The sequence below is a fragment of the Erythrolamprus reginae genome, chromosome 6 (assembly GCF_031021105.1).
Source record: "Erythrolamprus reginae isolate rEryReg1 chromosome 6, rEryReg1.hap1, whole genome shotgun sequence".
In the NCBI taxonomy this organism is placed as follows: Eukaryota; Metazoa; Chordata; class Lepidosauria; order Squamata; family Dipsadidae; genus Erythrolamprus; species Erythrolamprus reginae.
This window is the reverse complement of record NC_091955.1, coordinates 74,522,434-74,538,799: the sequence shown is the minus strand read 5'-3', so window position 1 is coordinate 74,538,799 and position 16,366 is coordinate 74,522,434. Positions and strand designations below refer to the sequence as shown.

Here is a 16,366-nt window from a genome sequence, read left to right as displayed (position 1 = left end):
AGAGTTTTCCATTTCTAAAGGACAAAGCCAAGCCTGATTTAAATATGTGTCATTGAGAAATACATTTTGGAACCTTTCATACAAGGAGAATATGAGGGTTTCATCAAATATCTCAGAAGCATTACTTATTTATTGTGCATTCTTGTCTTCTCTCAGGAAGCTAATTATTTTGCAAGATTCTTATCATAGCAGAATAAATATATGTCATAATGATTTATTATCACAATTTACTATCTTCACAGGAGATTTATTCTTATTCAAATACCTCAAGGAAAGGCCAAGAGTTCATGAAGTACCTCACAAATCTCTCCGTTAAAGCAACCTTGTTTGTACCAAACAATGATGGCTTGAGGAAGAATGAGGTAAATGGAAAAAGTCGTGTTTTCCTTGCCAACTCCAGATTAAATAGGACGATTGTGGAAAGTAATGTTAATTTTTCTGCTGTTTTTGAATTCTCATTGTTCCTGAGGCTTATGGCATCAATTTATGAAATTAAACCAGATATCCTAAAATTTTGCCTGTTTCTCGCTGTTTTTCATAACGTGGGTAGAACATATATTGAATTTATGAAAGTGATAAAGCAAATTTCTGATGAGATGATTAGAGATTTTGGTTTGTAAAAATACTAATAATATACAGTCTGACCCACAGTCATTATGCAAACCTCTTATATATTCGCTGGCCTCTCCTTTAAAATCCAGCAGGCTCCATCTCATTTCATTTTAACTAAATCCTTTCAATTGAAATTGAGCTCTTATAACACCAACTATTTGGACTTGTTTTAGACAGAGTAGAAAATGTACTCCATATAATTTATGGAATAAAACTATTCATTTTTAGATGCAAAGTTAAGGCACCAACCTTGAATTTATTATTTATTTATTTATTAGATTTGTATGCCACCCCTCTCCATAGACTCGGGGCAGCTAACAACAGTAGAAAGACAATATGAACAAATCTAATATTAAAAGTAATGTAAAAAAACCCAATTTAAGAAACCAATCATACATACAGACATACCATGCATAAATTTTATAAGAATAAGGGGAAGGGAATATCTCAATTCCACCATGCCTGACGACAGAGGTGGGTTTTAAGGAGCTTACAAAAGGTGAGGAGGATGGGGGCAACTCTGATATCTGGGGGGAGTTGGTTCCAGAGGGTCAGGGCCGCCACAGAGAAGGCTCTTCCCCTGGGTCCTGCCAAACGACATTGTTTAGTCGATGGGACCCGGAGAAGGCCAACTCTGTGGGACCTAACTGGTCGCTGGGATTCGTGCGGCAGAAGAAGGTCCCAGAGATATTCTGGTCCGATGCCATGAAGGGCTTTATAGCTCATAACCAACACTTTGAATTGTGACCGGAAACCGATCGGCAACCAATGCAGACTGCGGAGTGTTGGTGTGACATGGGCATATTTAGGAAGGCCCATGATAGCTCTCGAATTTAAAAATGGAGGGAAAAAGCTATCAGCTGTGAAATGCTGCCATTTTGATTGTGGACATTGTTATTTTTTTCCTGATTTAAGACACTCTCTGGAAGAGACATTGAATATCATCTAACCAAGAACACTACATATTATGAAGATTTGGCCAATGGAACAACTCTCCAAAGCAGAATAGGGGAAAGTCTGTTAATTACACACCAAGAAGAAAACCAGGAGCAGATTTCATTCACTAAAAAGGTAGGTGGTTTGTTCATCAATATGCTGCTCAATAAGGATACAGTTTGATGTGAGTTGCATAGATATTTTTCTTCCTCCAAAAGAACGAAAAGCGAAAGCTGAGGAATTCTGATATAAATTTGACATTAATAAAAGTCTTCAGGGAGAGAAATAGCCTTTCAAATTTTTATTACAGTCATAGGCTAGCATATACAGTATTTTTTTAGTCTTTTTGGGGGCAGTGTTCCCTCTAATTTTTTTTTGGGGGTGGGCGGAAAAGTATAGTGTCTGAGCGGCAGTCCCTTCGGGACTGGGCGGCACAGAAATATTAAATAAATAAATAAATAAATAAGTAAGTAAGTAAGTAAACAAACAAACAAATAAATAAATAAATAAAAAACCCACCCTGTTTTGCCTCAGAGAATTTCAAAATAAAATACTGTACTGTGTGTCTATAACAGTGAGCTCATAATAGGGCAACTCTATCAATATCAAAATGCCACTTAAATAGTTGAGCTAGTTTCAAACTAGATTTTGATTTTCTTTCTCTCTTCCTTACTCCCTTTTTTTCCTTTCTCTTTTCCTTCCTCTCTTTCTTCTATCTGTTTCTCTCTCTTCCTCTCTTCCTCTCTCTCTCCTTCGCTCTCACTCTTTCCTTCTCGGCTTCTGGGCAGGTTTGAAAAACTCTGAGTTGATGATGATTTTTAAGTGAGCGATTGCTCACTGCTCAGCTTAGAGGGAACTATGTTTGGGGGGCTAATGTCCAACACCACAAAAAGGGTGAATTTTGTAGGCAGGAGTAGTTTACATAAACAAAGCAGATGACATACAAAAGATCTACACACTGTAAATATCAGTTTTGTTACAGCTAAGTATTTTAGTAAGATAGAAACATAGAAGTCTGACGGCAGAAAAAGACCTCATGGTCCATCTAGTCTGCCCTTATACTATTTTCTGTATTTTATCTTAGGATGGATATATGTTTATCCCAGGCATGTTTAAATTCAGTTACTGTGGATTTATCTACCACGTCTGCTGGAAGTTTGTTCCAAGGATCTACTACTCTTTCAGTAAAATAATATTTTCTCATGTTGCTTTGGATCTTTCCCCCAACTAACTTCAGATTGTGTCCCCTTGTTCTTGTGTTCACTTTTCTATTAAAAACACTTTCCTCCTGGACTTTATTTAACCCTTTAATATATTTAAATGTTTCGATCATGTCCCCCCTTTTCCTTCTGTCCTCCAGACTATACAGATTGAGTTCATTAAGATCATATAATATGTTCATTATGTTGTGGCTCAAGTTATTATTTTTTTTCCAGATGACTAGCAAGTATGTGAATGGTAAAGCTATCCGTGAATGGGACATTATTGCCTCCAATGGGGTCATCCATGTTATTGAAGCATCACTAAAAGCACCTCCTGCAACCTCTGTAAGTGCTTTGCATGTAGAAATGTATCTTTTTGAATGGAGTGCAAAAACCTGTGAATGAATATTTCTTTTGGGAGCAGGCTTGGTTGAGCATGTCAAGAAGGAAAAACTATATTGGGGCACTTGGTCATTCTTGGCTTAAGTGCCATTTTGGGGCCTTAATTCAGAATCGGAATAGCAGGATTAGATTTTAATTTAAAATTGAACTTCAAATGACAATATAACTTTCCTCTTCTGTTATGTAAACATTCCTTCATCTTCTGGAGATAGGTCTGATGCAGGAGTCTCCAACCTTGGCAAGTTTAAGAGCTGTGGACTTCAACTCCCAGAATTCCTTTGCTTTGCTAGCTGAGGAATTCTGGGAGTTGAAGTCCACAAGTCTTAAAGTTGCCAAGGTTGGAGACTCCTGGTCTGATGGTCTTATTCAACACTTTTTGTATAGGGGATGGAATATGCATAGAGCTATAGGTTATGTGCCTCGGGGACATATAGATATGCATCTTGCCATGGAAGAACTCTTGGTTTGTGGACCTTAAATCTTCTGGAGATTAAAAAAATGAAGAACCCAGCTTCAGGACAATCATGAAAGTACTTGGAAAACAACACAAGTAAAACTACCATCTCCTCTTTTTGAACCTCCTTCATTAGAAACATTTTTTGAGCTTTCAAGATGTGGTGAACAAGTTATTGATTTATTTAAAAAATATTATTTGTTTGTTGTTTCTCTGTTTCTCTAAGATAGACAAAAAGGGGGGGGGGGAATCAGCCATGGGGGGGGGGAGGATTGGTTGGAAGCTGATTTGATCCATGGTCAGAAGTGTTTGTGACCAGTGGTTCTACTGTATTCTTAAATTAGGTAATTTAAGGTAAATTAGTATACATTTCCTATATGCATGTCTTTACCATAGTTCCCCTTCGTAGCAAAAAGGGAGTTGAAGTCCACAGGTCTTAAAGTTGCCAAGGTTGGAGACCCCTAGTCTTATGGTCTTACTCAACACTTTTTGTATAGGGGATGGAATAAGCATTTCTAGAGCTATAGGTTATATGCCTTGGGGACATACAGATATTTAAAAAAACCTGGATTGCTTTAAAAATGACATTGGTCTTTCATCCTGGGTTAACGTACCAAATTCTGTGTCACAATACATTGGATCCAAACAGTGCAGTCAGGCGGTAGGGAAAGCAAGTAGGATGCTTGGCTGCATAGCTAGAGGTATAACAAGCAGGAAGAGGGAGATTATGATCCCGCTATATAGAGTGCTGGTGAGACCACATTTGGAGTACTGTGTTCAGTTCTGGAGACCTCACCTACAAAAAGATATTGACAAAATTGAACGGGTCCAAAGACGGGCTACAAGAATGGTGGAAGGTCTTAAGCATAAAACGTATCAGGAAAGACTTAATGAACTCAATCTGTATAGTCTGGAGGACAGAAGGAAAAGGGGGGACATGATCGAAACATTTAAATATATTAAAGGGTTAAATAAGGTTCAGGAGGGAAGTGTTTTTAATAGGAAAGTGAACACAAGAACAAGGGGACACAATCTGAAGTTAGTTGGGGGAAAGATCAAAAGCAACGTGAGAAAATATTATTTTACTGAAAGAGTAGTAGATCCTTGGAACAAACTTCCAGCAGACGTGGTAGATAAATCCACAGTAACTGAATTTAAACATGCCTGGGATAAACATATATCCATCCTAAGATAAAATACAGAAAATAGTATAAGGGCAGACTAGACGGACCATGAGGTCTTTTTCTGCCGTCAGACTTCTATGTTTCTATGTTTCTATTTTAAAATACCATGTGATGCCATGTTCTGTTTTGCATCTTAAAACACAGTAACTTGTCTTTCCCTCTAGAATTTGTGAAATATTTAAATATACTTCCTAACTATTATCTATTTGGCTTCTTTGTCTCAATTCAAGGCTCTACATCCTGGAGCTGGTACAGGAATATTCTTTGCAATTATTCTGGTCATCGGAATCATTGCTTTGGTTGGATATTCATACTTCAGATTTAAGAACCGACCCATTCAATTCCAACTTTTCAGGGTAAGAAAAAGCATAGTACCATAAATGGACTTTTAAAACAATCACAAAACATGAGTGTACATGTATGTATGTATGTATGTATGTATGTATGTAAGTAGGTAGGTAAGTAAGTAGGTAGGTAAACAGACGGACAGACAGACATCTAGATCTATCTATCTATCTATCCATCCACACACATATATCTGAGGGACCGTCTCTTACTGGTAACATCTACCTGACCCATCAGAGTGGAGAGGCAGGGAATGCTGCGGGTCCCATCCCTAAGGGAGATAAACCTAACGGGACTTCAGATGGGCCTTCTCGGTGGTGGCTCCCTCTCTCTGGAGCATCATTTCCCCAGAGATTAGAATGGCCCCCACTCTAATACTCTTTCAGAAGGCACTCAAGACTTGGTTCTGCCAGCAGGCCTGGGAAACCCAAAACAGGATGGAGCCCATTAAATGGCTTGAGTGATCGTCTGTTGCTAGGGTGAAAGTTGGGGGGTAATTTTATTACATTGATTTATTTAATTTTTATTAGTTGTACTGTTTGTAAATGTGTTTTTTATATTCTGTAAGCCTCCTTGAGTCACCATGTGTGTGTATACATATACATAGAATTTATATAGTAGATAATATATACATTTTTGTGTGCCTGTGGCATATATACATGGAATTAAATAGTATATTTTGGATGTTCAGTAATAGTAAATAAAGAGGGAAATTGTATGTCTTTGAGGCGAGGAGAGGCTAGGCACCCTAACTCTAATCTTAACACAAACCCTTGACGTGAGTGATGTCAAGTTGGCCACCTTTAAGCCAATCACATGACCTTTAAGCCATCCCCCGGTCACATGATCATCAAGCCACTCCCGCCTGGTCACATGGCCAGCAAGCCACACCCACAAAGCCACACCCACAGTGTGGTAGTAAAAATTTTTGCAGCCCTACACTGACCACGGACCTTTAAATACCTTTTGGGGCCATGGAATATGGCACGGACCACCAAGACTTAATTCAAAATTTAAATCATAAAATTTCTTCAAACCCTCATGGCCCTCCAGTGGTTCGGGGACCAGAGGTTTGGAACTACTGGTTTAGTGCAATCAATCCCTAGTATTTAAATAACTTATAAATACAACCAATAGTTCTGACTTCCTTGTTTGCTTTGCTTTTTTTTATGTCCTCCAGTCATCTTGACTTCTGGTAACTGTTTGGCCTTTTTTGGAAATGGCTTCCCATTGGCTTCTTTCTATGACTGAGATAGATCATAGGTCACCCATCTGGTTTATGCCAAAGGCAGGATTAGAATCAATGGTCTCTCAATTTCCCAATGCCTTCTAGCCAATGTATATAAGTACTACACCAAAGTGGCTTTCTTTGCAATGAATCTGAACATAAACTATTCTCTTAAAACATCACATAGGAAAAAGATGATATTGATGTAACTATGGACAAAGCACCATCAACCAACCTCTCAAATCCCAATTATGAAAGCTCATCAGCTCCTCCACCAGATCCTCCTTATGATCCATTTTTGGTAAGTATTTATTCTGATGGGGTAGGGTTTTCTTCCAAATATATCGGAAGCCAGAATTTGGATTCTAAAACAAAACTTTGTGGCTTCGACTTAACTGACCACCTGATTTTATCTTCTTTTAATAACAGAACTATCAGGGCATAGCATGGGATGTTTTTGTTTTTTGTATTTTATTCCTTTTTGTTATCCCCTTTGAATTAGCATGCACTGGTACCATAAGGTGATACACACACACCACAACTCTATCTGTGACATCAAAGATAATACAGTATTAAGCACCTATAACTGGGAGACAAACTCTGCACTAAATGGAAGATCCAACAGGGTCTTAATAAACAGTGCAGTTAGGCGGTAGGGAAAGCAAGTAGGATGCTTGGCTGCATAGTTAGAGGTATAACAAGCAGGAAGAGGGAGATTGTGATCCCCTTATATAGAGTGCTGGTGAGACTACATTTGGAATACTGTGTTCAGTTCTGGAGACCTCACCTACAAAAAGATATTGACAAAATTGAACGGGTCCAAAGACAGGCTACAAGAATGGTGGAAGGCCTTAAGCATAAAACGTATCAGGAAAGACTTAATGAACTCAATCTGTATAGTCTGGAGGACAGAAGGGAAAGGGGGGACATGATTGAAACATTTAAATATGTTAAAGGGTTAAATAAGGTCCAGGAGGGAAGTGTTTTTAATAGGAAAGTGAACACAAGAACAAGGGGACACAATCTGAAGTTAGTTGGGAGAAAGATCAAAAGCAACATGAGAAAATATTATTTTACTGAAAGAGTAATAGATCCTTGGAACAAACTTCCAGCAGACGTGGTAGATAAATCCACAGTAACTGAATTTAAACATGCCTGGGATAAACATAGATCCATCCTAAGATAAAATACAGAAAATAGTGTAAGGGCAGACTAGATGGATCATGAGGTCTTTTTCTATGTTAAACCTAGCAGGCAAAGAGAAAAGTACAAGATGATCAGCTATATTGGACTTAATTCTCACTAACAAGAGGTGAAATGGTAGGTGTTCAAGATATAGGAACCTTGTGGGGCAAGTGATCATACAATATTGGAATTCAACATTACACAAGCACAAGCAATAGAACAAAGTCAAACTAGAGTCTTGGACTTCAAGAGAGCTAATTTCAATAAACTTAGAGAAAGCTTGGGAAGGGTTCCATGGATAAGAATCTTCAAGGGGAAAACTCAAAAAGCCGGGGAAATTTGAAAAGTGAGATTATAAAAGCCCAGTCTGGCACAATGCCAATGAAGAAGAAAAATAACAGCTCTCAAAAGAAACCAGCATGGCTGCACAAAGAACTCTCTAATAAAATTGAAAGACAAAATAGAGTAATCAACGCCTGAAATGCACTACCTGACTCTGTGGTTTCTACTCCATTTATATAAAATATATATAAATGAAAAAATAAATAAAATGAGATGACAAGCAACAGGAGAAAGCAGAACTACTTAGCTCATTTTGTTTGCAACTATCTTTACATAAAGGAAAAATAGAGTCCAACCTATGAAAAACACCACCACAACACACAGATTAGGAGCACAAGTTAAAATAGGGAAGAAAATGGTAAATGAGTTCAAAGGACCAGTTGGATTACATCCCAAGGTACTGAAGGAACTGGTAGACGAGGTCTCAAAATCACTGAACTTCGCTGCTCAAAAAAATAACACTTTAACAACACAATATAACTCCAAGTAAATCAAACTTCTGTGAAATCCAACGGTCCACTTAGGAAGCAACACTGATTAATAATCAATTTCACATGCTGTTGTGCACATTCAACTTTGTACAGAACAAACTATTCAATGAGAATATTTCATTCATTCAGATCTAGGATGTGTTATTTGAGTGTTCCCTTCATATTTTTTTTGAGCAGTATATATCTTTCAAAGATCCTGGAGCACTGGGGAACTGTGAAGACTGGAAAATAATTGATGTACAGTGGTCCCTTGACTTTCGCTATACAATACTGTGCGTTTTAACTCTCCTCCTCCTTTCCCCCCAGCCTTTAAATAAAAGCTCACCATCCCGATCCCTCCCCTTTCATTCTCGGAGCGTTGGTACGCTCCACTTGAAGCTGAGCCTTACTGCTGCCCGCCACTGCCTCTTCTTCCCCCACCCACCTAAGCCGTCTCCCTTAGTGGTAGTGTCCAACCTCCCAGCTGACCGGCCTGGAATCCCGGCTTCAAGTCCTGGCCTGGATCCCTCTTGCCTTGAGCTTCCCCTTCCCCTGCCCTGACCCTGAGCACTGGTGCTGCCGCCGCCACCAAGGGAGACGCCGGCAGTGAGCGCAGCAAAGCCCCCAGCTTGCCGCCCCCGTTGCCCCTGGGGGTAAGTAAAACCAGGAATGGAGGAGGGAGGGGTAGGAAGGAAGGGAGCATCTCTACTTCATGGAACACAGCCGTCTACCCGGGGATTTTGGAGCACTTCATGCTTCCTTCCATAGACGAGCTTTACGGGGATGCTGAGTTCATTTTCCAGTAGGACTTGGCACCCGCCTACAATGCCGCCCCGAGTCTTCGGAGAGGGGCGGCATACAAATCCAAGTAATAAATAAATAATAAATAAATGCCAAAAGCACCAAAACATGGTTCAATGACAATGGGATTACTTTGCTTGATTTGCCAGCAAACTCACCTGACTTGGACCCCATAGAGAGAATCTATGGGGCATTCCAAAGAAAAAGATTGGAGACATGAGACCGAACAATTCAAAAGAGCTGAAGGCCGCTATTGAAGCATCCCGGTCTTCCATAACACCACTGCAGTGCCACAGGCCGATAGCTTCCATGCCACACCGCATTGAGGCAGTAAATGCTGCAAAAGGGGCCCAAATCAAGTACTGAGTACATATGCAAGCTTATACTTTTCAGAGGTCTTATATTATTGATTGCATGCAATATTTTAATTTTCTGAGATTGTGGATTTGGGGTTTTCATGAGCTATACCCCATAATCATCACAATTATGACAAACATCACGATTATGACAAATTATGGCTTGAACTATCTTGCTTTGCATGTAATGAGTCTCTCTCTCATATACTACGTTTCACCTTTTGTTCTGTCGGGCTCTCTGGTAGACTCCTCCCAAAAATTCACAGGTACAAATTTCAGACACACACACATTTGAAAATTCAAAACAATGTTCTTTATAATGAAAATTCACTTAACCTAAGCCCTCTTTTGGTATAGCAAAGAGCACTCGTCTCCAAACAAACTGGTAATTTGTACAAGTCCCTTATCAGTTCTGTGATACTTAGCTTGCAGCTGTGAGGCAATTCACAATCCTTCTTCTTTCACAAAGTGAAACGCACTTTGCCCTGGTTTAGTTTCAAAGGAGGGAAAAATCAGCACACAAAAAGTCAAAGTCAGTAAAGCAGTCACGAAACACAAAGATCAGATAATCCTCCACAATGGCCAAACCCACAGGCTGCTATTTATAGCAGCCCCACTAATTACCACAGCCCCACCCAACCAAGGTGGCCTCATTTTCTTTGATAATAATCTCTCAGTTGTTGCTGCCTATGCATCGCTCTCCGCATGCTTGGCTGTATCATTAACTCTTGTTCTGAATCCAAGGAGGAGCTAGATAATTGATCTCCTTCTGAGCTGTCTGCCACACTCTCCTCCTCCCTGTCATTCATGTCTTCTTGGTCAGAGGAGCCTTCATCAGCAGATTCCACCGGGGGCAAAACAGGCCTGCAGCATGTGGATTTATTTATTTATTACTTAGATTTGTATGCTGCCCCTCTCCGAAGACAGTCCTTGGGGCAGGAGCTGGGCCAGAGCTAACCGCAACACCTTTTAAGTTGGATTACTGAAATCAATGAACTTCTGCACACTATTCTAATTTTTTTACTTTCACCTGTATTTGGTGCAATGTTTGAACCTGACCATCCTCTCTTTTGAGTCTGCACCTAAAGTACATCCTCTGCAACTAGTCTACAGTGTAATCCAGTCTATGACCTGAAATACTAAATATGTTATCAACTCTATATCCAGGCCAGAGCCAACTTCACAGTTGTTTATTAACAGAACCTTCAATGTCTTAGTAGTGTTTCCTGTTCAATAATGTTTGCTGTCTGAATAATGGCTTTTGCTCTTTGGGTTGCTACATAACTGCTTTATCAGGTCTTTGAAAGCACTAATTAAAATAATTTTAGAGTGAAAGTAACCCCTCTGTTCATTGGTAATATATTGCTAACTACTTTGCCAACAAATTTTAGAGCATTATTCATAAATGTTTATAATCTTTTTTTTAAAACAGGTTTCTGATGAGCAGCAGTTGGTGAGCAGTGATTCCTAAAACGATTTCTAATAAAATCATTTCTTCTTCATCGGAGAAAGTGTTTTCCTACTGGATAATGAAGATACAAGGCGACACATATGGTTCAGGGAAGGGCCATTGAAGAACATCATTCCTAAGAAAATTCCTAAGAAAACTGAATGTTGTTTAATTTCTTTAGAAAATATTGCTGTCATTTTAGTTATGCAGATCCTAATATCACTGTTTTCATTTTTGTTCTCTTCCATATATTCCACAAGTAATTAACGTTACAAAAAAGCATTTCATTTTATAAAAGATTGAGGTATAGCTATGCTGTTTGAGTTGTTACGAACTTGTCATTAAAGGAATGGTATTTTTTTTTAATCTAAATGTTTTTAAATGATTTACTGCATATTTCCAGGTTGAAAAAAACACACCCCACATTTAAAATTTGTGTGTTTAACACAATGAATTGTAGAAATGTTGGATAAGCTGCTTTGAAAATATTAAAGACTATATTTTATAATAGTGCAATCTTAATTGTAAGATTTTATGAGACATTTGAGAAGAATGGCTTTTTAGATTTCTACATACATCCATGAAACCTTGCAAATCCCCTTGCTTCCATCATACCCAGAGAATTAAAAAGGGCCCATGTCACCTTCTTGTTTGCAATTGATTCTCATTCATAAACTACCCCCAATACGGTGGTACCTCTACTTACAAACTTAATTCGTTCCGTGACCAGGTTCTTAAGCAGAAAAGTTTCTAAGAAGAAGCAATTTTTCCCATAGGAATCAATGTAAAAGCAAATAATGTGTGTGATTGGGGAAACCCCAGGGAGGGTGGAGGCCCTGTTTCCTCCCAGGAGATTCCTAGAGAGGCCCCAAGGAGGCTTCTCCCCACCATTTCTGGCCCTGTTTCCTCCCAGGAGATTCCTAGAGAGGCCCCACGGAGGTTTCTCCCTGCCTTTTCCGGCCTTGTTTCTTCCCAGGAGATTCATAGAAAGGCCCCACAGAGGTTTCTCCCTGACTTTTCCACTCCTGTTTCCTCCCAGGAGATTCCTAGAGGGGCCCCACAGAGGCTTCTCCCTGCCTTTTCCGGTTACAGTTTCGGAGGCTCGGGTTTGTAAGTGGAAAAGGGTTCTTGAGAAGAGGCAAAAAAATCTTGAACACCCGGTTCTTATCTAGAAAAGTTCGTAAGTAGAGGCGTTGGTAGGTAGAGGTACCACTCTATACTCATTTCATATTCATTCTTCCTTCATTTTCCAACTTCATTCTTGATTCTATCTCTTCTAGTTTTACCACACAAAAAAATAACCTTTTCCTGCTATAGGAAAATTTTCAGTTCAATATAACAAAAATGAACAGTGTGTACAGATATCACCATTATGGCTTCTTCTAATGAATATTAATTTCTTAAAGTAGGTCACAGACTAGCAATTATATATTTGCTAGTACCTGCTAAGCATCACCCCGTTCTCCCACCGTTCATAACATTATACCAAGCTAGACAAATTCATCTACTTATTCTAATGTTGATCTTGATGAATAACACACTATGTGTAGAAGCACTTTATATAGTTTCAATGAATCCAAAACTTTTTTAAAAGAACATTTTACCTGATATTGAACAAAATTAACTACCAAGAATAGTTTCCCCCCAAACAATTACTACTTCTAAGTCTTTTGTTAGCAGCTTTGAGAAGTCTTTCATCCATCAAACTTACATTAACATCTTCTTTTAGATAACAAAACAACCTTAGCAGCATTGGTTAGAGAAATTAAAACATGTACTGTGTGTTCATAATAGAGCCGGGGTGGCGCAGCAGGTAGAGTGCTGTACTGCAGGCCACTGAAGCTGACTATAGATCTGGAGGTCAGCGATTCAAATCTCAACACCGGCTCAAGGTTGACTCAGCCTTCCATCCTTCCGAGGTGGGTAAAATGAGGACCCGGATTGTGGGGGCAATAGGCTGGCTCTGTTAAAAAGTGCTATTGCTAACATGTTGTAAGCCGCCCTGAGTCTAAGGAGAAGGGTGGCATAAAAATCGAATGAATGAATGAATGAATGAATGAATGAATAAATAAAAGTCATGCTTCAAAGCAGTAATTTTAAAGCAGCATATTTGCATCCATTCTACTCGTAGAATTTTTTTTAAACTAATATTTGTAGAACTCACTCATATTTATTTTTGGTACCTTATTGAAACAGACATTAATTATCAAAACCATCAACTATAAATTCAATTTACATATTCCACACTTATTCCCTTCAAGTACGCAATGTTTTCACTGGTCTTTTCCTTCCCCTGCCATTGACCAGCTTTCTACTTTAAAACCTTCCACCGACTTCCATCCAAATTACAATAAATGAACGTAGAAAAATATTTATTTAGTTTATAAGTTAACGCTGCATTATTTGAGAGTTATTTTTGTACGTATGAAAATATTTTTCCAATAACAAAGTTTCAGCTTAAGAATCAGATGTTTTCCTTGTTGGCTTCAAAGTTGTTGACAAGTGAACCCGTCTCACTTTTGGTATTCAGGTGGAGCATAATGACAAAAATCAACAACAAGCAAAGTAATTGCAAATGAGAAGTTTTATCATTCAAGTGTGCTTTAAAATTTCAAAATTACATCAGAATAAGGACACAAAACATTACATTCTCTTAAGATATTTTGCAGCTCTATATTAAAGGCTTTCCACAGTCACTTTTCATGCACATTTTTTACAATATTTGTCATTTTAAAAAAAACTGTAGCAGCAAGTAGTACTTTACACAAAGAAATTAAAATTTATTTTGCTTTAAAAGAATCCTTCTTTAAAGCAAATCTCAAAATGTTTAGCATGTGGAGCTGGAATGCTCACAATCACTACCATAGTTTACAGGATTTGTTAGCATACACTAATACAAAGACAGCTAGAGTAAGCTTTAGAAGGTTTTACACTATGCCCAATTTTCAGAACTCGTTCTAATTTGACTAATTGTGTCTAATTCTGTTCTTTGGGTTTTCCGCTTAGTGTTCTATTGTTAGTCAAAACAATTAGGCAACAAGATATGAAGATAAAACTATTTTGATAGGTAATGACTCAACCTGGCATTATTCTTCCTTTCAATCAAAATAATCCATTCTGCATTAATATCTGTCAACATTGTATAATACTGCAACAGCACTATAGGGTGAGCTCAAGTCCCTCAATAGCATAATTGGGGAATTTTACAAAATACAGTGGTACCTCATCATATGAACTTAATTGGTTCCAGGAGGAGGTTAGTAAGATGAAAAGTTCGTAAGATGAAACAATGTTTCCCATAGGAATCAATGTAAAAGCAAAAAATGCGTGCAAATCCTTCAGGAAAATCCCAAACTTTAGAAGGGAGGCGAACAGAGGGCAGGGAGGAGCAGCTAAAGGGGGCGGGTGGAAGAAGCAAGGCTAAGCTAAAGGGTGAGTGGGAAGGAAGAAAGGCAAGGGGGGCGCCCCTCATTTTTCTTCAAAAGACACCCTTTCAGTGCCTTTGCAAGCACGTTGTTCTCTGCAAAAAAATTCCTCCCCCAAGCTGCCCCTCCCTCCTCCCTTTTCTTTCTTAAAAAGACACCCTTTCAGTGCCTTTGCAAGCACATTGTTCTCTGCAAAATCTTTCCTCCAAGCTGCCCCTCCCTTTTCTTTCTTCAAAAGACACCGTTGCACGTTGTTCTCTGCAAATTTTTCCTCCCTCAAGCTGCCCCCTCCTCCCTTTTCTTTCTTAAAAAGACACCCTTTCAGTGCCTTTGCAAGCACGTTGTTCTCTGCAAAATCTTTCCTACTCCAAGCAGCCCCTCCCTTTTCTTTCTTCAAATAAGGGGGGGGAAAGAAACCCCTTCATCCCAGCAGCAGCTGCTTGGGTTCGTAAGGTGAAAATAGTTCGGAAGAAGAGGCAAAAAACTCTTAAACACCAGGTTCGTATCTTGAAAAGTTAGTTAGAAGAGGCGTTTGTAAGATGAGGTACCACTGTATATCAAAAAGATGGGGACAATCTATGAAAACCTTCCATTCAAAATGGAGCTTTGAGAGAGGACAGTGTTATGGGCATCAAATGTAGTGATAAGGATAGAATTTGTTCAACTGCTTAAATATGGAGAATTAGTAAAAATTTAGAAATTTAGGGCTTCTAGAAACGATAGAATTAAAAGAAAAATGAATGATGAGTAAAGTTATAAATTGAGGAGAGGGAAGAATAGGCCTAAAATTAAGAGGTATAAAAAAGCTCTTCAGCCACGGAATTAGAAGACAGGTCTTGTCCTGGATTGGTAACCGGCTAAATTGTAGGAAGCAAAGGGTGGCAATAAATGGACAATTCTCTGGAAGGAAAGAAGTGAGAGGTGGTGTACCCCAAGGTTCAGTTTTGGGACCTTTACTTTTTAATTTATTCATTAATGATCTGGATGTAGAAATAAACAGTGAGGTAGCAAAGTTTGCTGATGACACTAAATTGTTTCCGGTAGTGAAAAGTGAAACTGATTGTCCAAAAGGATCACTCGAAATTGAGTGAGTGGGCAACAAAGTGGCAAATGCATTTTAACCTAAACAAGTGCACAGTTATGCATATTGGGGCAAAGAGCCCCAATTATATCTACCAACTGATGGGGACCAATCTTTTTGAGACAACCCAAGAAAGGGATCTTGAGATTTTGGTGGACAGCTCAATGAAGATGTCAACCCAGTGCGCAGCAGCAGTAAAACAAGCAAATTCCATGCTTGGCATGATTAGGAAGGGAATGGAAAATAAATCAGCAAGTGTTGTATTGCCTCTGTACAAATCGATGGTGAGACCACACTTGGAGTACTGTGTACAGTTCTGGTCACCTCACCTCAAGAAGGATATAATGGAACTGAAAAAGGTGCAAAAAAGGGCAACAAGAATGATCAAGGAAATGGAGCACTTCCCTGGTTACAACGCCTTGCTCTCTTCAGCCTTGAAAGACAGCGTTTAAGAGGTGATTTGATTGAAGTGTATAAAATCATGCACGAGATAGAAAAGATGGATAGAGAAAAATTCTTTTCTCTATCACACAATACTAGAACGAGGGGGCACTCCCTAAAGCTCATAGGTAAGAAAGCGAGGACAAATAAAGGGAAATATTTCTTCACCCAGAGGGTCGTTGGTTTATGGAATTCACTTCCAGAAGAGGTCGTGACAGTTGTCAGCCTGGATAGCTTCAAGGCAGGATTAGACAAATTCATGGGTGCCAAGTGTATTGGTGGTTATTGAAACGGATGTCCATGTGCTGCCTCTATGTTGGTTGAGGCAGGCAGGATTCCCTTGAGTACCATTTGTTGGGGGTCAGGGGAAAGGGAGGGTCTTGCCTTATCTTTCTACTCAAGATCCCCATGTATAATTGGTGGGCCACTGTGTGACACAGAATGCTGGACTC

The 16,366-nt window shown here is 39.0% G+C and overlaps 1 protein-coding gene across 2 annotated transcripts in view; it reads left to right on the top strand.

The window, feature by feature from the left end:
* Positions 1-11,483, top strand: part of STAB2 (stabilin 2) — a 142,823-nt gene extending 131,340 nt beyond the window's left edge. The window contains exons 64-69 of one of the 2 annotated variants that reach the window (XM_070756272.1): positions 243-362; positions 1,528-1,683; positions 2,985-3,095; positions 5,021-5,146; positions 6,551-6,664; positions 10,950-11,483. In XM_070756272.1, coding sequence (XP_070612373.1) covers positions 243-362; positions 1,528-1,683; positions 2,985-3,095; positions 5,021-5,146; positions 6,551-6,664; positions 10,950-10,988 — 666 coding nt within the window. In that variant the 3' untranslated portion in view covers positions 10,989-11,483. The remainder of the gene's footprint in view (positions 1-242; positions 363-1,527; positions 1,684-2,984; positions 3,096-5,020; positions 5,147-6,550; positions 6,665-10,949) is intronic. The other variant, XM_070756273.1, reaches the window with a different exon arrangement.
* The last annotated feature ends 4,883 nt before the right edge of the window (positions 11,484-16,366 follow it).